We start from the raw sequence: 25,124 nt of genomic DNA, 5'->3' as shown, positions 1-25,124 counted from the left end.
TACGAGCAGCATGGAGGTATTTGGATGTTTTTTGGTGTGTCTTTTTGTTTCGAAGACAGTTGGTATCCATTTGCAACCGTTATTTATGGACATGCACTGCTACGCCGAGACCCCCTGTAACTCAGAGAAGCCACGGAGGACTCTGAAACTTCTCCCAGCCCTTAGTCGACATGAGGGTGAGTAGATAATGAGTGCAATTTCATTTTGGGTGAACTATCCCTTTAAGGTAAGTGACAGTTTGTGGTAGGCTAAGTGCAGCTCACGTGAAACGGCCTGTATAGCCACTGTTTTCCCTGAGAGCAGGTCTGACTGGGCTGTCATCTGATAACAACCAACCACACACTCACATCCAGGTGTGAAGACCGACTGTAATCTGATCAAACCAGCTGAAGCTCAGGAAACAAGGTCAGGGCCTCAGCAGCAGGTCTGACATAACTGCTTTTTAAAACGAGCTGAACAACATCCTGAGAATCAGATGACTTGTTTCTGGTCAAATCCATTTGCTACAGAAAAGAATCACATGGTTTCCAAAACAAGTTCTGACATTCAGGATGAATTAGGTCCAGTTTGAATTTGAACTCCATCAGTTTAGTCCCGTATAGCCTAGCCTACATCTCACTTTGTGCATCAGTTGGTGCCGGTAGAGCAGAAAATGTCTGTTATCTTATAGAGGTGTTGATATAAAGCTATGGTGGCATGTTTACATGGTTTCTGTTGTGCTTAGCAAACAGAAAACAAGGAATTTTATCACTTCACCATACATTTCACAGGTACTGGTCAAAGGACGACTGACAACAATAAAAATCCACATATTGTTGATTAATGACATTAATCTTGTAGTACTTTCATATTCTGATCAACACTCAACCTGAGCTAAAGCATCTTGTCTAATCTAAAGCTGTTTGTTTGGACAATTAATATCTCTTGTTTGAAAGTCAGGGAAGCTCAGCTGAAAGACTGAACTATCACAAAGAGACTTCAGTGTGTGTTGGGTGTAAAGACTGAGGGGTCTTTACTTGTCTATGCTCTGGGGCAATTTATTATATCATCCTGCATTCATGTGGTGCTGGAATAAAGAGAAAAAATTGTTTCCAACTTGGAAAATTGACACAAAAGCTCCTTCAGTAAAACTCAGAAGTGGCACAGAAACATAAGAATAAGAGAAGTTTTATTGATTCCACCAGCGCATCCATTCCAAATATATGAATATTTATAAAACAAATACTTGGTATTATTTATATAGCTAGGCTACTGTCAATACTAAACAAAATAGCTAGGCCTACATAATCAATAGCTAACAGTAGCCTAAATGTTTGATTGACTGAGGAACTTAAACAAATACATGTGTTGCTTTTTTAAATTTATCTTTTTTTAATTTATATATTTATTTTATTATCATTTATGTATTTATTTTGAGATAATATTAGGTTTTTTCAATTTTGACACTTTTAGCCTACTGAATTTATGACTTCCCTGACTCTTTATTTACATTCAAGTGTCTTTTTTAAATGTCCTTGTTCTCCTTCTCCTTTGTTGTTGACAAAACCATCGAATAAACAGTTAAATTGTTCTTAAATATACATGCTACGTGCTAATTAGCTCTTGGTGCTACTACTAGCAGCCACAGCGATAGATATCTATCAACAACAAAGGAGAAGGAGAACAAGGACATTTAAAAAAGACACTGAATGTATAGAGAGTCAGGGAAGTCATGAATTCAGTAGGCTATGAAACAATGTAAAAATTAATAAAACCTAATATAAGCCTAATATGTTATATTTATCGCTCTGCTAGCAGCTAGCTAGTTAGCTAACCGTTTTGGGGGCGTGGCCTCCGCTCCGTATTTAGGACCTCGCGGAAACCAGCGCCGCCGCTTCTGCGAGTGACGTCAGCGCCCCAGCAGGTCAGGAGGAGGAAAGATGGCGGCGGAGGAGAGCAGGTTGAAGCAGCGGAATCACCAGAACAGCATCTTCAAACAAGGTAAAAAAAATAAAAAATAAACACAGATGGTTGTGTTACCTACCGACACGGAGAAAGAGGAAGGAGGAGGAGGAGGCAGCAGGAGGAGAAGGAGAGGGAGGGGGAGCTCGGTGAATCTGTGGCCGGTGCCTCCTCTCCTCTCTCCGGGGAGGACACCGCTGACTGTGTCGTTGTTCATCCTCCCGCTGTGTCCGAGCGGTGAAACCTCTCTCTCTGTCTCTCTCTCTGGGAAAACACCACACTACCTAAGTTGCTGCTTGGCAACGCTTCGACCGACACCGACTCGTCCTCCGCCCGTAATGTGTGTTGTGTTGTGTGTGTGTCCCGGTGTTGTGAAGCTGCTCACCTGCAGATGATGATGATGATGATGAATGTGTATTTGCTGTCAGCTCTGTAACGTTATTTATTTATCTAAATAACTAACCGCTGGCCTCTTCCAGCTCATTCTTTATTGTTCTGTCGGGGTTAAAGTGATGAACTGTTACCCGGTAACCGCCCGTTATCTGCGGTGATTAAATAACCACGGCCACAGAGAGAGAGAAGTTGACTTGCTGAATAATAATGTGAGCTAGCTTAAAACTGACAACATAAATGAATGGGCTGCTGCTGCTGCTGGACGCCAGGCTTTTAACGGGTTAAATGTTTGCTAGTGTTTTTTATTGTTTCATTTATTTTCTACGTTAACGTTTAACACCAGTAGCCCTCAGCCCGGTGTTTAAACACAGAGCTCCGGTCACAAACTGAACCAGTTTAAATGTAGTTCAGTATGCAAATATTGATAGCCTACATTTCAGCTTGGTCCCTTTGCGTTCACACATACTTTTCATGTCTGGATCAAATCAAAGATACTCTATTACTATCAAGATATAGCCTACCCAATTACAAGCTGCACTAATGATATGAAATGGTAGGCTACAGCTGCGCTTCCACTTCCTGTCTCCTAAAGTGGGCGTGGTTTCCGTCTCCTAAAGTGGGCGTGGCCACCCGTCCCCCACACCCGCCACCATGTGTTGTGAATGTGTTTGTGGATTTATAAAAGTTAATATCGGTACAGGAAAGTTAGCCATTTATATTTTCTCGCCATAACATTAAATATTTACACAGCTAGCCGTCATATTTAGCATACAAGTTAGCGCAGGCGTTGGCAAAATGTTAGTTGACGTTACAATGGAGATCTGTGCCAAAACTCGCGAGAGTGTGTTGTTAAGAAAGAGACCGGTCCTGCCGTCAATCAAGATGCGCCAGCTGCAGATATTTTTATGTGCTGCATTTTCTGAATTCGATTTATATTCGAGAAAGTTAAAGTATAGAATACAGTTGTTTTTGTGTGTGTGTGGTGTTTTAATCATACTTTTAAAAAGAATAATAATTAGGTAAAGAATATTTTTATCAGTACTTTTTATTTATTTTTTATTTTTATCAATTACTAGACATTTCAGGCGACCCCACGTGGGGTCCTGACCCCAAGGTTGAAAAACACTGCCGTAACTTATTCAATTACTCATAAAAGTAGCGCTGTTAGTAACGTGTTAACCGTTATTCCCTTCACTGACCGTAAGACACACTGTGCGACGACAGAAACATTGTAAAATTGAGTCCGGAGCCCATTAATGAACATTGAAAAGACGATAGATTCCTGAACAAAAACGAATCTAAACGTCCACACGCTGCTGTTGGAGTATGGATGGTATGAAATGAACTGATCGTAGGTGGCCTGATATCTGAGGTAAACATTGATTACCACTGGAAATGCTCTTTTAAAAACAGTTGACGTCAGCGGATATGACCTGTGTGTTTTTTAGTAGTAATTAGCCGCATTAGCTGATGTTAAAAAGGCTGAAGTCAATGGGATGTGAGTTTAGCTCTTCAAGCTGCGTCTTGATGAAGACGATGAAGCCTCTCTCCATCTGTGAACAGATGTTATCAGCTGAATTACTGTCAGACAGGCTGCTCGGTTGGTCGGTCGGTCCATTAGCTCTGAACTGACCCAGGACCAGCAGCTCGTGTTGTTTCAGCTGGAGACGGAGGTCCAGTGACTGATGCACACTGAGAACTGAACTGAGACCAAACTGGGGCATGAATGGAGGCAGCAGCCGTCATGTGATGGTGTTCATGTGGTGGTGGGACCGGTGCAGTTTTCCTCTCCTTCTTTTTGGTCTGTGTGCTGCAGGGATCCAGACTGACTTTATCTCTACCAGGAGGAACATGGTGGCCCCTAACTTAAAGGGATAGTTCAACATTTTTGCCAATTGTCCCATTGCCATAATCCCTATAGTCATAGCAGCAGTAGGTTTGTTACCTTTAATTGTCGGTGCAAGCTGTTTTTAGAACGGCGGAGCAGAGCCGTGAGCTGCTCAGAGCTACGCTACGAACGGAGGCTAATGGGATTTCTTGGTTTCCCTCATCAAACTCATCAAATACACAATCCAACAACTCCACAACACTCTGGTGGACAAGTTGTGACCTGCACATTCACCACGCTATGAGATAATAACACAACGTTACCAGACAGAGTTGTTTTAGAGGGAAATGCGGAGACTGTTGATGAAAAACTGTCCCTGAAGGCAACGTGCATCAGAGGTTTTGCATGAATTTACCTCTAAAACAACTGGATTGTGTATCTGATGAGTTTGATGAGGGAAACCAAGAAATCCCATGAGCCTCCGTAGTGTAGCTCTGAGCAGCTCACTGCTCTGCTCCGCTGCTCTAAAAACATCTTGCACCAACAATTAAAGGTAACGAACCTACTGCTATGACTATAGGGATTATGGCAATGGGCCAATTTGACAAAATGTTGAACTATCCCTTTAACTGGTTGCATGGAAAATATACTTGTGCTGTCTCATTTTCTGCGTAAACTGCCTCCGTTAAGGGGTAAAAGTCTGTAGCCGTGCTGCTGCTGCTGCTGAGTTGAGAAGGAGAAGTTGGTCAGTTGTACGTTTGTTTTCTATGAACTCAGCAGGTTTTCTAAGTTTAAAAGTTGTGAATGTGTCAGTGGTTCACACATCTGCTGCTGCTGCGTCGTCGTCGCCCTGAAGTTGTGAGAAATGTTGCTCAACCTGTGAAATTCAACCTCTTTGTCTGTTTCAGTCATGTCATGGTGTTTAACCCCTTGTCTCCCTGAGCTCTGACACGTATTATGAGCAGATCCCAGACCAGATTCCTGTGTGACGATGACACAGCTGATTAACCACAGATGAGAGGAAGTCAGAGTTTAAAAAGAGCAGCGTGTTCATTCATGATGATGAAGCGCTGAAGAGGAGACGCCACATTGGCTCCACAGAGAAACACCTGGTTAACTGAACCTGCCCCAGGTGACAGGTGACCTCTGCTGGCTCCGCCCACTGGCTCCGCCCACTGCTCTGGATCATCACTTAGAATTAGGGATGGGAACAACACTGGTTTAAATGAACAGCACTATACTACTTTATTCAGCAACAAGTAATCAAAAAAGTCTCTGTTTCCCTCATTACATCCCAGTTACTGTTACTGACAATTAAATGTGTCGTTACTTGACTCAAGAAGTCTGTCACAAAATAATAATCCATCAGTTTAAGTATATCCACACTTAAACTGATGGATATCTGGATATATCTGGATATATATATATATATATATATATATATATATATATATATATATATATATATATATATATATATATATATATATATATATATTTCCAAGTAATTAAAATTAAAGCAGAAGTAAGCGATCCGGTGGTTTTGTCTAACTTCTTGTCAGCAGATGGAGTTAGCAGTCCCCGCCCTCGTCCCTACGTCACCACATTCACGCGCATCCCTTGGCTGCACACACAGAGAGGACTGCCCCTTTATGCCGTTCTCTCTCCTCATTGGATAAAGGTTGTAGGATACAAGGAAAGTTTTCTCCTCGGCTCAGAGCAGAGCAGAGTGACTGACAGACCCGTGTTTCAGACCAAACACTCTATGTAAGTGATTGCTGTCGGAAGATATAACTATTTAAGACTTATATTAACACAAATATTCCACTTACTTCTGCTTTAAAAACAATTAACTCAAAAGTAACTTTTCCTGATAACTAGTTACTTTTATAATAGAGAGCGATCGCGTCAAGTTGGCAGGAAGTCACACAAAGAAACATTAGAGAATCCGGTCAATTTTCAAAATAAAACATTGCGATTGACAAATACGTGAGGCCAATGTGTGTGTTTGTAGCCTATTTGTGTTCATTAATCTAAACAGAGCGCGAGAGTAAAACACAAATCATTAGTGTTTTCTGCATATTTTATGAGGTATTTCAGTCGTTTTAGTCTTAATGCAAAGCTGCCAAACTAGATTTCACCGTCTGATTTAATGCAGCGATGATGATGATGATAAATCTAAAAGACGATGAGCTAATGAACTGTCTGAACATCAACCACATGTTGCTGCTGTAAAAAAGATGAAACCAGTGTGTTGACGACAGGTAGGAGGCTACAGACAGATGGATATCTCTTTATTAAGCCTCCAGTTTTTAATCTAATATGTTCTTTAATGATAAATAGAACAAAGCAGCAGTAGTTAAGGGATGTTGAACATGTGGTGTGATAAATTATTGTTAATTCAGAATTTAAAACCAGAAACGAGGCACAAATCCTCCCATCAGAGACTCATGATCAGGTTTAGATTATTATTTCTGCATGATCAATATCTGATAATAACTGACTTCAGTGACACAGAGCGTTTATTCTTCTGCTTCAGTCGTCGTTGTCGTTTCCCCTCAGGCAGGATGAAGGATCACAGTCACAGCTCAACATCATCGTCATCGTCGTCACCGTCCTGTGTTTTATTTCCGTCTGGATGATGTGACTGTGTTGATCAATGGTATTGGAATGTTTATTGATACAGCAGCACAGTGATGTTAAAGGGATAATTCAACATTTTGGGCAAATTGACCCATTGCCATAATCCCTATAGTCATAGCAGTAGGTTCGTTACCTTTAATTGTCGGTGCAAGCTATTTTTTAGAACGGCGGAGCAGAGCCGCGAGCTGCTCAGAGCTACGCTACGGAGGCTCATGGGATTTCTTGGTTTCCCTCATCAAACTCATCAAATACACAATCCAACAACTCCACAACGCTCTGGTGGACAAGTTGTGACCTGCACATTCACCACACTATGAGATAATAACACAACGTTACCACACAGAGTTGTTTTAGAGGGAAATGCAGAGACTGCTTGATGAAAAACTGTCCCTGAAGGCAACACGTCGCATCAGCGGTTTCGCATGAATTTCCCTCTAAAACAACTCTGTCTGGTAACGTTGTGTTATTATCTCATAGCGTGGTGAATGTGCAGCTCACAACTTGTCCACCAGAGCGTTGTGGAGTTGTTGGATTGTGTATTTGATGAGTTTGATGAGGGAAACCAAGAAACCCCATGAGCCTCCGTAGCGTAGCTCTGAGCAGCTCGCCGCTCTGCTCCGCCGTTCTAAAAATAGCTTGCACCGACAATTAAAGGTAACGAACCTACTGCTATGACTATAGGGATTATGGCAATGGGCCAATATGACTAAATGTTTAACTATCCCTTTAAAGTGTAAACATGAGCAGAGTGGTTTTGTGTGACTGAAGGTCTGAATGAACAGGCTGTGCAGCTTTTCCCATGAGGCCGCGGGCCATCGCGGGGTTGGTGGTCACATGACGACACATTAAAGTAAAAACCAAGAAGAGGAAGAAGAAACGCTCCGGGTTGTTTCTCCGCTGGACGTGGCTTCCTGCGGAGCAGCGGAGCGTAACGCTGCCGTAGAAGGAGAGCGAAGGTCTGATGATCGTTTAGTCTGTTTACTGTAAACCTCCAGCTCCGGCCTCCGCCATCCCATAATAATAGCAGTGATTCCCCTTTCCCTTAGCTTTTCCTCTTGGCTGAGCTTCTGCAACGCTTCACTGACCGGACGAGCTCAGGAAACTTATAAAACTGGTTATTTTCCGCCGTCACTGAGGTTGAACGAGCTGCTGCTGCTGCTTCGTCACTAACAGGATTTAGTTTCTGATTAAATGTTAAAGTTTATGAACGTGTTTTTTATTTTATAAACGTGTTTTTATGTTAATGATCAGAGATTATGAACTAAGTATCCGTGGGTTTGATGCATAGGGAAACACAACAGTCCTTGTTGCTGCTGCTGTACAGAGTCTGGTGTAACAGATGTTTTACCCTCCAGCTGTGCAGGTCACGTAACTGAAAGCTATAAAAGTTTTATGACGGCTTCTCTCTGATGTCTCCCAACTGTTTTTCAGAGTAATATTTTTACTGTCCCAGGTGGGTTAATCCAAATTTTGACACAAAAACTTTTAATTTTTTACTGCAAATGAATATTGCTTCTAAATAAAATTAAATTCCTTGATTGCTAATAATCTGTATTGGTATTGGCCCTAAAAAAAACAACAACAAAAAACATACTGGTCGATATATTGGTCGATCCCTAGTGTGTGAGCTCGAGAAATTTTGTCAAATTGGCCCATTGCCATAATCCCTATAGTCATAGCAGTAGGTTTGTTACCTTTAATTGTCGGTGCAAGCTGTTTTTAGAACGGTGGAGCAGAGCCGTGAGCTGCTCAGAGCTACGCTACGGAGGCTCATGGGAATTCTTGGTTTCCCTCATCAAATATAATAACAGAACATTATCAGACAGAGTTGTTTCAGTGGTTGTTTGATGAGGGAAACCAAGAAATCCCATGAGCCTCCATAGCGTAGCTCTGAGCAGCTCACAGCTCTGCTCCGCCGTTCTAAAAATAGCTTGCACCGACAATTAAAGGTAACGACGAACCTACTGCTATGACTATAGGGATTATGGCAATGGGACAATTTGACACAATGTTGAACTATCCCTTTAAGACAGATAAGTGTCATTTATCATACTCATTTTTTTATATATTTTTTTTTTTTCTGCTGCAGCAATCACAGAAAAAACTCAGCGTCACATGATGCATGTTCAGCAGAATCTTGTTTGTTCTTTGTTTTTTAAAATGAAGTGTTGTTGCTCCACAGGCCACAGGTTTACGTCAGACGCCTCCCCGATGAGGTGCGAGGAGGAGGAAGACGACGACGACCTGCTGGAGGAGGAGGAGGAGGACGATGAGGCGGCGCTGGGCTCGCCCCGGCCGGTGCAGATCGTGTCGGCGGACGAGGACGAGCACTCGTTCTGGCTGCAGGAGGCGGCGCTGGAGCGGCTGCTGCTGAGGGAGGAGCTGCAGGACCTCAACGTGGTCGTCGTCTCCGTGGCCGGAGCCTTCCGCAAGGGCAAGTCCTTCCTGCTGGACTTCATGCTGCGCTACATGTACAAACAGGTAAAAAAGCTCCTGACTGATGGTCAGTAAAACATCCACTCACCTTCGTCAAAAAGTCACTCGGACGTCGAACAGAAGTTGAACTGATCAAACTCATGGATGTCTCACTACAAGCTGCTCCAGTGATATGAAAGGGTTCAGCTACACTTCCTGTCTCCTAAAGTGGGCGTGGTCACCCGTACCCCCCCCACATCAAACCAAAGAAGTGGCAAAAAATAGAATAAAATAATGTCCAGCCGTCTACCCATTATAGTAGTGCAATGGTTTTCAAAGTGCGGTCCAGGGACCCCCAGGGGTCCTTGAGAGGATTTAAGGGCTTCCCCAATTTTTCTTGAAATTTTACCAATTTTTTTTCTAGAATTTTTGACTTTTTTTTTTTTTTTTATTGATTAGTTTTTACCTTTTTTTTTTTTTTACTTTTTTAATTTTACCACTTTGTTTTTTTTTCTAGAATTTTGGGACTTTTTTTCTTTTTGAGAAGTTTTTGCCACTTTTTTTTTTAACTTCTTTTTTAATTTGACCACTTTTTCTAGAATTTTTACCCCCCCTTTTTTTTTTTTTTAGTTTTAACTTCTCTTTTTTAAATGTATTTTTTTAATTTTACCACTTTTTCTAGAATAAAAAAAAATCTTTTTGGGAGACATTTTACCACCTTTTTTTTCCTGGAAAATTTTACTTTTTGTTTTCTAACTTATTTAAAAAAAAAAAAAAAAAAATTTAATTTTACCACTTTTTCTAGAATAAAAAAAAAAAGAAAACTTTTACCACTTTTTTTCTGGAAATTTTTTTACTTTTTTTTTTTTTTTTTTTTAATCTTAGCACTTTTTTTCTAGAATTCTCTACAATATTTCAAAAAAGAAAAAATCACGTATACATTGACTAAAAACAAATATTTGTGTATTTCTGGTGTTTGCTCCAAAATTTTGTCCAGTGGGGGTCCGTGGTCTAATTTGTGTTAATTTTGGGTCCTTGATGTAAAAAAAGTTTGAGAACCACTGTCCTAGTGAACCCCCAGGTCTGAAACACGTCGCCATGCAACAGTTTTTATATTATTACATCTGTGAACTTCAGTTTTTACCTGACTGGGACTCAGAGAGGCGTTTGAGGACGTCTGTAAAGTTAATATTCAACATCCTGAGTTGTTTTCCACAGACGAAGGACGGTGGATTTTGCCCCCCACCACCGCCGACACACACACACACACACACACACACACACACACACACACACACACACACACACACACACACACACACACACACACACACACACACACACCTCCACCTCTGTTACAGGTGGAGTCAGGAGAGAACAATCAAACATTGGGCCAAAATTCAGATATCGATAAAGTCAGAAAAGTTTGTGTCGGTGGCTTCAAACAGATCAAACTACAGGCTGCTGTTTCCTGTGTGTGTGTGTGTGTGTTGACCTTTGGCCGTGTTAATCTACGGTAAGCGCTGAGGAACATTCTGGAGGCTGTAAAGAGGATTTTGGGGCCGACACAATGTGAGCTGTGTGTCCGGGGGCCTCCGCTGCTCTGTGCTGCTTATTCCACACTATGATAATAATAAAGCCTGTTTGTATGCACAGGATAAGCCCCGCCCACTTCCACCGGGGGGGAGGAGGGGTCACGGCGAGGGTCAAACTGTGAGTTTGAGGGGGAAAATAGGATTGAGCTGAGCAGCAGGTCGTAGCAGATTAACAACACACTCAGTGGACGTACAGAGAGGCAATAAAAAAACATTAAAGCAGAAGTGTGTGTGTGTGTGTATATAACTAAAATGCCAAGCAAAAAAATATGTTAAATGCTCAAGACCAGTGGCGGCTGGTGGTGAAATTAGTTGGGTGGGCTAATAAATAAATTATACCCAATAAATGGTTAACACAGCAGTAGCTAAAAGTTACATCCCATCTGACTGGCACAAAAGTACAGCAACTATAACTAGGCCTACACACTGCATTAAGTAGAAGGGTCTAGTCCCAAAAAAAAAAACTTCACCTGGTTATCTCACACATACACACTCACTCACACATACACGCATGCACACACACGACGATAATGCTCAATCAATAAAACATTTAAAAAAGACGATATGCTTATAGCTCATATCGACGGCCTTTCTGCTGCTCCCGGTGAGTTTAGAAACGTTCGTTCATGTTAGCAAAGACAGTTTAGAGCAGTAAAGTAGCTACCTGTGATGCTAGAGCCTAGCGCCGCTGCTTCCTGTCTTCTCCCTCCCACAACAACACAACTTTTCCTCCGGTTCCTGTCATTGGTCTAAAACAGCGGTGTTGGGCTAAATGAAGTTAGCCCCAATGACAAGTGAACCAAGGGGGCGGGACATGACACCTGTCAATCATCCACAGTGGGAAAATGAATGAGAGCAGACTCGGTGAGCTCGGGCTGATTAAAATTAGCCCATTTAGAGATATCCTGTGTTTTTCTTGAAACTATTTGATACTGTTGCCACTTCAGATTTCACTAAAACTCATAACAATCTTTTGTATGTTATTTAGAAAATATTTTTTCTCGTCGTTTGTTGTGTAATGCAGGGAGGGCTTAGTCCCACTAGCCCATTGATACCAGCCGTCACTGCTCAAGACACATTAAACATAACAATTAAAAGCAAGAAAAAAATAATGGAAGAAAGTGCAGAAAAAAGCATGAAATATTGATTTGTATTAAACACAGGAAGTCAAATGCACAGAGCATCTGGTAAATTTCAAAATAAAACAACAGACACATTTCCCATCATGATCAGTCAGTGGGAGATGGAGCTAAACGGGATTTTTTTTTTAAATGAATCATGGAGTTGGAAAAATGTGATATATTTTATGATACAACACGTCAGCTCTGCAAGAACACAAACTGGAAGTAAAACAAAAACCACAGAATAACAGAAAATCAACCTCAGGAAGGCAAAGAGACCCATTGTTCACATTTATCAACACTTTATACACAACTGTTATCACCATAGACCGAATCTCAACAACTTCCGGGTAGAAAACCAGCACGTAATTTGAATGAGAACAATAGTAACGAACGAGAGTTATCTAGGCTATATATCATTTTTCACGCCCTATCACCGTTTAGACAAATCTGAAATGATTGTAGAAACATTACTATTTCTGTGTGTGTGTTTTGTGTTGCTATGTGTTGTATTTATTCAGTTTGGGGGAATCACAGTGTCTAGAAAGCATCAGTGGCTGCAGCTGACAGGGACAGCTAACGGTAGCTAAGCTAACGGTGGTAGCTAAGCTAACACCAGGACGTCAGCTGTTAAAACCCTCCCGTTGTCGGACACGACATGAAACTACTCCAGTTAGCTCAGTCATGTTGTAACTAAGAACAGCTAATGGTTAGCCCGGCTAATCTCCGATAACCATGACTAATTACAAAAACATGCACACACATAAATAGTAATGTTTGTCCAATCATTGGTTTTATAGACTTTACAAACATCAGATTAGTAGTGGCATGAAAAATGAGATAATATACATAGTGAAACTCTCGTCCGTCACTATTGTTCTCATGCTGGTTTTCTACCAGGAAGTGGTTGTAAACAACAAGGAGATTTGTTCTATAGTTTGTACGACTCATCCAGTGGACGGAGGTTTGATACGTCAGACGGAGTTAAACCGTATCAGAGACGTTATAATATGAGAGAAGGACTTTGACCGTATCAAGTTTGAGGAAATCAGAATCGGCCTCTAAGCTCCGCCCCCCCCTCTCTTCTTCTTCTCTCCCTCCAGTCCCAGTCGTGGCTGGGCGGCGACGACGAGCCTCTGACGGGCTTCACCTGGCGAGGAGGCTGCGAGCGCGAGACCACGGGAATCCTGGCCTGGAGCGAGGTGTTCGTGGTGGAGAAACCAGACGGCTGCAAGGTCGGTTCACCGCCGGACGCCGATAAAAGACTTTATTTATTATTTATTAATTCATCATTAATGTTTTGGTCAGACAGATACAAAGAAGTAACGGTCACATTATTACAGTTACATGAATAAGAATAACAAACATTTCCTTTTTCAGCATCTGTCCAGTCTTTTCTTTTTTTCCTTAACAAACAGAAAAGTAAAAGTAAAATGAAAAGGAGTCTGCAGTATCGAGCCAGACAAAACATAGCTCCACAAAACAAGAAAGCAAGAACACAACACTATAGGAAGGTTACACAGTATACACATCCTGTACCCGTCTATCCAATAAAATACTTTATAATAAAAGAAAAGAAGTAAAGCTGCAACAATTAAATCAATTGTTAAATTAATCGTCAACTATTCTGATAATCTGATAATCTAATAATCGGTTTGTGTAGTTTTTTATGAGAAAAAAAAACTCAAAATTCTCTGATTCAGCTTCTTCAATGTGAATATTTCTGGTTTCTTTGTTCCTTTATGACAATAAACTGAGTCTCTCTTTGGTTTGTGGACAAAACAAGACATGTGAGGAAACATTGATTGATGTTTTACAACATTTTATGGACCAAACAACTAATGGATTAATGGTTTAAATAACCAACAGATTAATGGATAATGATAATAATAGTTAGTTTCAGCTCTAGTCAGAAGTGTGAACTGTGTGTGTTTGTGTTTGTGCAGGTTGCAGTTCTACTCATCGACACACAGGGGGCGTTCGACAGCCAGTCCACCATCAAAGACTGCGCCACGCTGTTCGCCCTCAGCACCATGACCAGCTCTGTCCAGGTCTCACACACACACACACACAGAAACACACACTTAGAAACACACACACTCACACACACTTAGAAACACACACACTCACACACACAGAGACCAGAACCACAGAGAGGAGCCGAGTGTGTGTGTTTCTAACGGGTTGTGTTTTTGTGTTTCAGGTCTACAACCTGTCCCAGAACGTCCAGGAAGACGACCTCCAGCACCTCCAGGTCCGTTCATGTCTCAGCTGCTTCAACAACAACAACAACAACAACAACTACCATCAGCTTCAGTGTTTTTATTTGTGACATTTCTTAAATATAAGGGATAGTAGCATTTTTTTAAAGTGGGGTTGTATGATCTACAAATAGCCCCCAAGTACTTTAATTGCAGTAGAAGACTCTCTGCACTCCTCCCGTTAGCAACGCCAGCCCATAATAGCCCTGCCCAGAGATTTACAACATACAGTGTTGTGAATGGACCCAAAGAAACGGCCTATTTTCACGGCCTAAAAGAGGTTTTACCTGAAAAGCCCTTCAAAGTGCAGGAAAAACACAGTTTTTATTTGGACCTAACCAACTCACATATCCCTCCGCCCAGGGTTAGCGCCCGCCGATCAGTAGTTGGTTAGGTCCAAATAAAAACTGTGTTTTTCCTGCACTTTGAGGGGCTTTTCAGGTAAAACCTCTTTTAGGCCGTGAAAATAGGCCGTTTCTTTGGGTCCATTCACAACACTGTATGTTGTAAATCTCTGGGCAGGGCTATTATGGGCTGGCGTTGCTAACGGGAGGAGTGTAGAGAGTCTTCTACTGCAATTAAAGTACTTAGGGGCTATTTGTAGATCATACAACCCCACTTTTAAAAAATGCTACTATCCCTTTAAATATAGAAATAAAAGCCAAACTAACGGTAAACTTTCATGTACAAACTTGTCTCCTCTCTCGTTAACCTTGTGTGTTGTGTGTGTGTGTCTTGTTCCTCAGCTCTTCACAGAGTACGGGCGTCTGGCCATGGAGCAGGCCTCCGGGAAACCTTTCCAGGTACGAGCTGCTGCTGCTGCTGACGTAGACTCACTCACTACGTTTACATGACAGTTGGAGGAAACATGATTTATGGTCTTAATCCAACTGTAACTGGAACTTTGACGACTGAAGTTCACATAAACACTTATTACATTACATAACATTAGTCCGACTCAGACTGGACTTCTCCAGATCCAACTAAAACACCAGGATAATACAGTTGTTTTCTTCTGCATGTATTCGTCTTAATCTGACTGAAACTGTGTGTGCTGCTTCACAACAGTAGAGTTCAATCATCAATCAATCAGACTTTATTCATATAGCACCTTTCAAAGCAAATAAATGCTGTTGAAAGTGTTTTACATAAGTGAAACAAGAAGAATGACATGGAGACTAATGGATGAAAATAAAAACGACAATAAATTATAGCAATAGTCAAAAAATAAAACAAAAACACAAAATGATAAAATATTTAAAAAAAACAATAAAATTTAATAAATATAGAATACAATGCAGGATTGAAATATAGGACAAAATATAAAAACACTCAAAGAAAGATGACAATAAGAGAGAAGAAAGTAATAAAATAGAAGAATGTAAAACTGTAAAATAGAATAAAATAGCTATGAGACGATAAGATGACACAAAGTGGAGTATAGAAGCCGGCCAAAAAAAAAGGGAGAGCTGATGCTTCAGAGAGAACATGTTGTTTTTATTGGTGGGGGAACTCTAGTTGCGTTCTTTATATCCAATAATTCACAAGGTGACAGAAAAGTGAACAGGACAGCGGTCTGAATCGCCACCTAGTGTTGAGGAGTCGACACTGACTCAGACCAAGTTTAAGGGGATAGTTCAACAGAGGTAAATTCATGCAAAACCGCTGATGCGTGTTGCCTTCAGGGACAGTTTTTCATCAAGCAGTCTCTGTATTTCCCTCTAAAACAACTCTGTGTGGTAACGTTGTGTTATTATCTCATAGCGTGGTGAATGTGCAGGTCACAACTTGTCCACCAGAGCGTTGTGGAGTTGTTGGATTGTGTATTTGATGAGTTTGATGAGGGAAACCAAGAAATCCCATGAGCCTCCGTAGCTCTGAGCAGCTCGCGGCTCTGCTCCGCCGTTCTAAAAATAGCTTGCACCGACAATCAAAGGTAACAAACCTACTGCTATGACTATAGGGATTAATATGGCAATGGGCCAGTTTGACAAAATGTTGAACTATCCCTTTAACAGAACAACATGCAAACACTAACAGTCAGAAAGGATGAATGAATGAAAAACGTATTCTTCTCCTGTTTCTTCCTGTCAGACGCTGATGTTCCTGATCAGAGACTGGAGTTACCCCTACGAGCACCCGTACGGCCTGGAGGGGGGGCACAGCTTCCTGGAGAAACGCCTGCAGGTCGGTGGCTCATGTTATCACAGGTCACCATGACAACTGGTGGGACCTGGGTGTGTGTGTGGTGTTGACATGTACGTGTGTGTGTGTGTGTGCAGGTGAAGCAGAACCAACACGAGGAGCTGCAGAACGTCAGGAAACACATCCACTCCTGCTTCTCCAACATCGGCTGCTTCCTGCTGCCGCACCCGGGCCTCCGCGTCGCCACCAGCCCGCAGTTCGACGGACGCCTCCGAGGTACACACACATGACCACACACACACACATGACCACACACACAACCACACACACGACCACACACAACCACACACACATGACCACACACATGACCACATGACCACAGAGCAGCTGGTTGTTGTAAACAGTGATTTAACTGGAGGTCGATCAGTGAAAGTAAAGACCCATGATGAGTAAAACAGGAGCAGCTCATATTAACAGAGTATTATAGTCTGTCTTTACATCACAAACTTCAAGCATTACTAATTATATACACAATGAAGTGTCTATTGATATTGAACCAGTTATTAATCCTCCACGGGAAATGTTTGAAATATTAAAGTCATTAATTGTCACCTAAACCAGTGGTTCTCAAACTTTTTTACATCAAGGACCCTAAATTGACACAAATTAGACCACTGACCCCCATTGGACAAAATTTTGAAGCAAACACCAGAAATACACAAATATTTGTTCTGAGACTGAAGAACGTTACTTTTTTAGTCAATGTACATTCAAGTAGTGTTTTTGGAAATACTGTAGAGAAATTTCTGGGAAAACGTGGTACAATTTCTCAAAAAAAAGTTTAAAAAATCCTAGAAAAGTGGTCAAAATTCTAGAAAAAAATTGTTGAGATTTCTTAAAAAAAAAAAAAAAAAAAAGAAATTCTAGAAAAGTGGTAAAATTTCTCAAAAAAAAAAGTTACAAATTTTCGAGAAAATTGTGGTAAAACTTCGTAGAAAAAAATCGTAGAAAAAATTTCTAAAAACAAAAGTGTAAAAATTTCTACAAAAAAATTAAATTAAAAATTGTGGTAAAATTTCTCAAAAAAAAAAGTGTAAAAAGGTGGTAAAAAAAATTGTAAGATTACAAAAAAAAAAAAAAATTCAAGAAAAAGTTGGGTACCCCCTTGAACCCTCTCAGGACCCCTGGGGGTCCCTGGACCCCACTTTGAGAACCATTGATCTAGACCAGTTCAGTGTTATGTTAGGTTAACTGACATTATAAAGTAATTTACTTTATAAAGCTACAGACACGACCACGACCAGCTCTTCAGCTGTGACATCACAACCTTCCTGATGCTGCTGAATGAACGGAGCTCTCTGAGTAGTTATGTAGAAGTTGAACAACAGTTTTTATCTTCATAATGTCTTCTATAAATATTAATCATGTGGTTAATGTAACAAGGTTTAAGGTTCATTAGAGGGTTAATGTGTTAATGTTAATGTGTGTAGACATGGACGAGGACTTTAAGAAGGAGCTGGTGGAGCTGGTTCCAACGCTGCTGTCGCCTGAAAACCTGGTGGAGAAGGAGATCGGAGGAGAGAAGATCACCTGCAGAGACCTGCTGCACTACTTCAAGGTGTGTGTGTGTGTGTGTGTGTGTTCAGTTGACCAGACAGTGCACTGACGCCCTCTACTGGAGACTCACAGGAAGTTTCAGTGTTTTTATTCTCTGCTGCTGATGAAGAGTTCAGAAACCTCCGTTTGTCTGGTTTTATTTTACAACACAACACATTTATCACATTTATCAATCATCTATCGTGTTAAATTTAACACATTTTCAGTTTTATTGTGACTTTCAGCTTTTCTCCTTGTGTGTTGGAGACGTTGCGTGGAGGCTGTTTGTTTGTGTGCAGGTTTAAAAGTCTGTTGTTGTTGTTTTCAGGCCTACATGAAGATCTACCAGGGGGAGGAGCTTCCTCACCCCAAGTCGATGCTGCAGGTCGGTTCACAGCTGCACCAACACTGGACAGGACTCACTTCATACTTATTAAACAACCAGCTGTTAACTCATTGAGTGCCGCGCTCCTTTCCAAAGTTTTAGTCAAGTGTACCGGCAATTTAGACCATTTTTGACTTTTTATGTAGAGCCACAGTGTATTCTATATTATTGCCACCAACACATACTGTGGCTCAATTGAAAGGTTTAACTTAATGCTTCAAGTGGCCACAAACCGTTTGTTTCTACGTGCCTCTGTTCCTGAGAAAAGTCAAGCTAAACATGGCTGGGTTTCACCAAAATCCCTCCTTTTTTTCTAGAAAAGGAGATACAGCGTCTTTTATGAAAGGTGCTCTGTTTGTGTCTGTCGCTCTTCTCACACTCGCATTTCTGGATCAAAGGGCTCGTATAAGATAAATATATACAACAATGGTTGTTCTATTCACAAAACCACCAGCGGGGGCGGGGGGGGCGCCACTAAACAACACTAACACAGACGCACCGTGCCGTGTCACAGCTTCTCCCCGCGGAGCGTGAGGGTCAGTCGGCCACCGCGGCTCGGGAAGACCGGTCCCGCCGGTGGTCGCGGTCCTTCTGTGGTACGGGTCGGTGATGCCGGTCTGCTTTGGCCCAGAGACCATCAGATTTTACCGCGGGAGGACTTTGGGGAGGACACGGTGTTGCTCCAGCTGAAGACCGGGCGGACTGTGGGCTGAGAGCTTCCTGGTTCAGCTCCGAGCAGCTCGAGCAGCTGGAGCAGCAGCGCGGGTGAGAGCAGAGCAGCAGCGCTGCATCTGCATGCAGAACTCGTTTGCAGAAGCCGAGTTATGATAAAAACTTCCAGATCATGAGCTGTCATGTGACTTTGATCGTCATCTATTTCAGTTCTCCTCGTCGTAGAGTCCCCAAATTTACATATAATGTGTATTAAAGTGTCTATTTTCATAATTTAAAAAAAAAGCAAAAAACGTAAAATTACGTTTTCGGCACTCAACGCATGGGAACGAAAAACGAGAAATTACGTGGTTGGCACTCAATGAGTTAATAAATAGACAAATAGGAGATCTGACTGTAAACATGTTGAATAAGTTAGACTATTGTTGCTGAACAGATTGATAACTACATAGAACTGAACTGTGGAGTTTGAGGGTAAATATCTGTGAAAGAACACATTTCTCATCTACTACACTGCAAAAACTCAAAATCTTTCCAAGAATGTGTCTTATTTCTCGTCAAATGTCTCATTTCTAGTCAAAACTAACCTCTGTCCACTTCAAATAAGACTCATCCCCTAAAAATTAACTTATTTTTAGATAATTCTCACTTCAAATAAGTGCTTGTAATAAGGAAGAAAAACTTGCTCCACTATTTCAAGTGAAAATATGCTTGAAATAAGTAAAAAGTGTCAAAAACAAGCTACTTTTTTATGTATAAATATACTTATTTTAGGTATAATGAGATTAGTTTTGACTAGAAATTACATTTTGACTAGAAATAAGACAAATATTCATGGTAAGATTTTGAGTTTTTGCAGTGTAGTAACAAAATATTAAATTCATCTGTAATAAACTATATAAACTACACCTGACAACGACAAAGAATTTCAAAGGATTTCTCAGCAAAATGCCTCGGATGTCAAAGATCGGACGGGACATTTGTGCACATCTTTTTAAAATGTTTCTAGAACTGAGTTCAGTCTTGAAAACAACATTTGATTTAAGCCCCATTTTGTATTTGTTTAATGATACGTTGACTCTTCAGTTGGATGGGAAACGATGCAGGATATTAATTATGATGACATAAAAGTAAACTCTTATTTTGGAAAGATGATCCCCCTCCAACCTTTTTAAGGTTTTCATGGATCAGATTTCAGTATTTTTACCATATTTTTGTACATTGACATAAAAACCCAAACAAAGAAACACCTTGAACCTGGTTCAGACCTTCAAACGTCGAGTTTGACCCGAGCAACAGAGGTCGAGCCGTCTGATTGGTCCATGTGTTCAACAGAGGTTTTTATAGTTTTAAAATGATCTGACATTGACTTTAGTTTTAGTCAAGATACTTTATTAACCCATAAAGGAAACTTTATTAGTTTTAGATTAGTTTTACATTGTTCATTGTAGTTTTAGTGAACTATAATAACCCTGTTAAATAAACAGTTCTGTCGTCTGTTTCCTAGGCAACAGCTGAAGCCAATAACCTTGCAGCTGTAGCAGGAGCCAAAGACGCGTACAACCGGGGCATGGAGCAGGTAACAGCGTTGTGTGTGAACTCACGTTTTTTTTTTCAGTTCACTTTATTCGATTAGCATTTAATAACCCCTTCTCAACTAATGACATTTACTTGTATTGTAAATAAAATACAATGAGGAATGGAGTTATTCGAAAAGGTGAAGGCTGAAGCTCATGCTTATTATGCCTACCGAAGTACATGGTCTAAGTTAAAGGGATAGTTCAACATTTTGGCAAACTGGCCCATTGCCATAATCCCTATAGTCATAGCAGTAGGTTCGTTACCTTTAATTGTCGGTGCAAGCTGTTTTTAGAACGGCGGAGCAGAGCCGTGAGCTGCTCAGAGCTACACTACGGAGGCTCATGGGATTTAAAGGTAACGAACCAAAATGTTGAACTATCCCTTTAAACTTAGGTCTTCAGAACAGACATTGAGCTTTCATAACAGATTTGCATATTCTTTTAGTACTTTGGTTTTAAACGTATACACACTTTTAATTCATCATCACAGCTTTTCCATAAGTTAACACCTCTAACAGAAACACAACGCTGTTTAATATTGGTTAAAATTCTTGAATGCAATATGTAGAAAACATTGCAACATTTTGTAATAAGTTGTTACGTAATGCTCTGAATTATTACTTTTTTTTTGTATCTGTGCATATGCCATTTTGGCTTCTCTTAATATCTGTAATCATGTGACAGTGTCCCTCCTTTTTAAAATCTTATTTTAGAGCTTGCTACTTTTACTACTTTTTAAATCGCATTTTAGACCTTGCTGCTCTTATTCGTTGACACAAATTTGTAACGGGTTGTGCAATATTGTTGTTGTGTATTTTTGTGCATGATGCGTGTTTGTGGTCTTGTGTTGTCTTCCGCTGCTGGTAACATTGCAATTTCCTGCAAAGGATTAAAAAGTATCTTTAACTTAAGAGGTTTTAGTTTAGTTTAGTTTAGTTTATTTCGGTCAATACATGTCATTAAAAGTAAAGTAACAAACCAGAAAGAAAAAAGTAAATAAAGAAAAATAACCTCAATCTGAATAAACAATAAGTAAACAAAAAAAAGAAAATTTGGACCAAAAAGGCATAGGCTGAAGCATAGCTTATTACGGCTACCCTATTACAACTCTGGTTAATTAAAAAAATAAAAAATAAAATGTACAATTTGTTATTTATTAATAAAAGAAATAAGCAATTACAAAACAGTGAAAAAAGAAAACCTGCTTGATTTGATTTCCCTTTCTTCTTCCTTTCCTTTCCCTTCTTCCTCCTCAAAAAAAAGAGGGGGAAAAAAAGAAAAGAAAAAGACAATCAAATATACAGAAAACAGAACAAAAATAGCAGCAGCATAGCACGTGTCACCACTCATTACTCTAACTTATATAGATTAATCATCCTGTTTTTAAGTACTTTTTAAAATAAGATTATGGTATTGCATGTTTTTAAGTCATTCTCCAATTTGTTCCATATATGAACAGCTGTTATTGAGTGCATTGTAATTTGGTGTTGGTTCTGGTTTTTAACTTTCTAAATATACATACCCCTCTGAGATTGTAATGGCTTTCTTTAGATTTTCTGAATACAGTCGGGCAGCATGTTGTTGTTAATTTTGAACATAAGCTATGCAGTTTTGAAATCCACCAGTTGTTTGAATTTGAGTTCATTAGAATTAATAAATAATTGATTAGTTGGATGCCTATAGTCGACTTTGTTTATAAGTCGCATTGCTTATAGGTAAACTGCTACGCTACGTGGTCTCCTGTGTGTCTCAGGTGTGCGGCGGAGACAAGCCCTACCTCTCCCCGGCGGAGCTGGAGCGGCGCCACGCGGAGCTGCGTCAGGCGTCGGTGCGACACTTCTGCTCGGTGAAGAAGATGGGCGGCGAGGAGTTCTGCCGGCGCTACCAGGAGCAGCTGGAGGCGGAGCTCGACGAGGTCTACGCCAACTTCACCAAGCACAACGACGGCAAGAACATCTTCTACGCCGCGCGCACGCCCGCCACGCTCTTCGCCGTCATGTTCGTCATGTACGTGGCGTCCATGGTGACGGGCTTCGTGGGCGTGGCCTCCGTGGCCATGATGTGCAACCTGGTGATGGGCGCGGCGCTGACGGCGCTCTGCGTCTGGGCCTACGTCAAGTACTCCGGAGAGTTCAGGGAGGTGGGCGGAGCCATCGACCAGGTGGCCGAGACCCTCTGGGAACAGGTGAGAGAGCCTCCACACGTTACCATGGATACCGGTGGGGAAACAATGGTGGATGATGATAATAAAATAAAAATAAAATTAAAGGACGATTAACGCAACGCTGAAGGAGCTTTAGTAGAAACATCCACCTTTATTCTGAAGGAGCTTCAATAGAAACAACTCCCTGTTATAGCTCCTTCAGAATAAAAGTAGATGTTTCTATTAAAGCTCCTTCAGAATAAAAGGAACAACTACCTTTATTCTGAAAGAGTTTTAACAGAAACCTCTACCTTTTATTCTGAAGGAGCTTTAATATAAACGTCTACCTTTATTCTGAAGGAGCTGTAACAGAAACATCTACCTTTATTCTGAAGGAGCTTTAATAGAAACAACGTCCTTTATTCGGAAATAGCTTTAATACAAAAATCTACCTTTTATTCTGAAGGAGCAGGAACATTTACCTATGTGTCGACGCGTGTTTTTATTTTGACAGTTTCTCAGTAGATTTAGTTTTATCTCAGCTGTTATGTTCTGTGTGGGTTTTTTCTCTCTGATCCTAAAGGAAACTTTTATTTTATATTTATTTTTTCTAACCTTAAACTCACCTGAGCTGCTCGTTCCTGTCGTCTTCCTCTCGTCCTCCTCTTCCTCTAATCCTCTAATCCTCCCCCCCTCTCTGTTTTTCTCTCTCAACGCTTCAGAGGACTCCACGAAAGGTGAGAGCGAGCTAATGTTGTTATATAGGTGTACGTTTTATTTTGAAAAGCTGAGGGAAGACCGCCTTCCTGTCAATGTTCCCTCTAATTTTCAAAACTCCTGAGCAGAAATTCAACTCCCCTGATGAGCTGCTTGAGCGACTGTGAGCAAAAGATCAAGCGTTCACAGTAGCTACGTCCACATGCTGGTGCTATGGCCTCACCTCTCCAACTCCAAATATCAATACAGTTGGCTATTACTATTATGATTAATAAGAGATTATTTTGACAACATTACCTAGGCTACTCCATATCTAGGTCAGTTACAGGTAATGAAAACAAAATACAATATTGTTTTGGAGTAGATTTTGCATTTATTGCCATATGAACAATATGAAAAAACATAACTAACATCAAGTTGGTGTCATCAACTCTTGGCACAGAAGCATTCTTGATATGAACAGTAATAATAATTCTCAAGCAAAAACTTAAATCGTAGTTAGTTGCACTACAGACCACGGTTAAGGTCATAAATTTCACAATTCAAAGCCACATTAGGGAGAAATAAACAGTAAACTAGTCGGGGATATTTGAGTGTGCAACTTTTTTTTTTGTCTTCTGGGCGAAGAGGTGGGGAGGGAGCAGTGCTTCCTGTGTTACTTCAAAATTTGATTCAAGTCGGGACTCGTCGTGTTGCGTTCACTGACCTCAGTATTTCCAGCCGCTCCCTTCACCTCCTTCTTCTTCTTTTTCTTTTTTCTCCAGGTTTTGTCCAAACTCTTCGAGGTGGCCCGGAGTCGAGTCCCGTTGGGAAGCCTGATCCCGGCGCCTCGGCCGCGGCTCGCCTCCAACAACAACGTCAAGAAGAAAAACTAGCGTCACGCCGTCTTTTCTTTTTTTTTTTCTTGTCCCCTCTCCTTCGAGTTTCCAGGACGGCGCAAAAACGCGACGTGTAAAAAGCCGTTATCAGTTATCTGTTCCCAGTCGACTGTAGACGACCGACCCGACGGTTGGTTTCGGCGCCGCGCAGGCTGTAGGTTTAAAGATCAGGAAGTTTGATGTGTTTTTTTTAATTATTATTATTATTATTATTACTATTATGATTATTTGTCAGTGGGCGGGGCTTAAGGTATTTATTGGTGGGAGGGGCCATTAACTCTTGTCACCAAGCGTTATTCCCACGATGACGCGTTTGTTAGCGATTTCCCATTTATGTGAATGTATGAATGAAGAGCATGACCACAGACCTTCCTCCTCCTCCTCCTCCTCCCCCCCTCCTCTCCTCCCCTCCCTCTGGTCGCTATGGCAGCGCCACGGCAACGAGGAGGAGGAGGGGGAGGGGCCACAACCAAAGTTTACAGCTTTACTCGCTCTGAGGTGCGTTCTTCATGGTTTCAGGGACGTTTTTCCTTCAGAAACACTGAAAAAAGCTGAAACGATGTCACGTGACTTCGACAAACACACACGTACATCTGGAAAAAACCTTGACGATGGATCTGAATTAGTTAATCAATAAGATTGTGACATCGGCGTCTCATTAACGTTCACTATGCAAACGGTGCTGAAGCTTTTTTTTGTTTAGTTTCTTCAACAGAGCTGAAAATCAACCGGACATGAATCTGCATGTCGTCCAATCAATCAATCGATTTATTTATTAATAGCTTTTATACCTGGATCAATAATCAATACA

The 25,124-nt window shown here is 41.0% G+C and overlaps 1 protein-coding gene across 1 annotated transcript; it reads left to right on the top strand.

Annotated features, from left to right (window-relative positions):
- Positions 1–1,919: 1,919 nt before the first annotated feature.
- On the top strand, positions 1,920–24,427 carry LOC310985011 (atlastin-2; the record flags this gene model as incomplete). Its single annotated transcript, XM_083970424.1, has 13 exons — positions 1,920–1,980; positions 8,988–9,286; positions 13,040–13,171; positions 13,883–13,987; positions 14,140–14,190; positions 14,944–15,000; positions 16,292–16,384; positions 16,480–16,618; positions 17,833–17,960; positions 18,267–18,323; positions 20,503–20,574; positions 22,329–22,760; positions 24,200–24,427. The coding sequence occupies 13 exons, from the start codon at positions 1,920–1,922 to the stop codon at positions 24,308–24,310; spliced, it is 1,737 nt and encodes a 578-aa protein (XP_083826550.1). The 3' UTR covers positions 24,311–24,427.
- Positions 24,428–25,124: the final 697 nt, after the last annotated feature.

Source organism: Trachurus trachurus (assembly GCF_905171665.1).
Source record: "Trachurus trachurus genome assembly, chromosome: 1".
NCBI classification, from domain to species: domain Eukaryota; kingdom Metazoa; phylum Chordata; class Actinopteri; order Carangiformes; family Carangidae; genus Trachurus; species Trachurus trachurus.
Note: the sequence above shows the minus strand (reverse complement) of the source record. Positions and strands in the feature narration are given on the sequence as shown.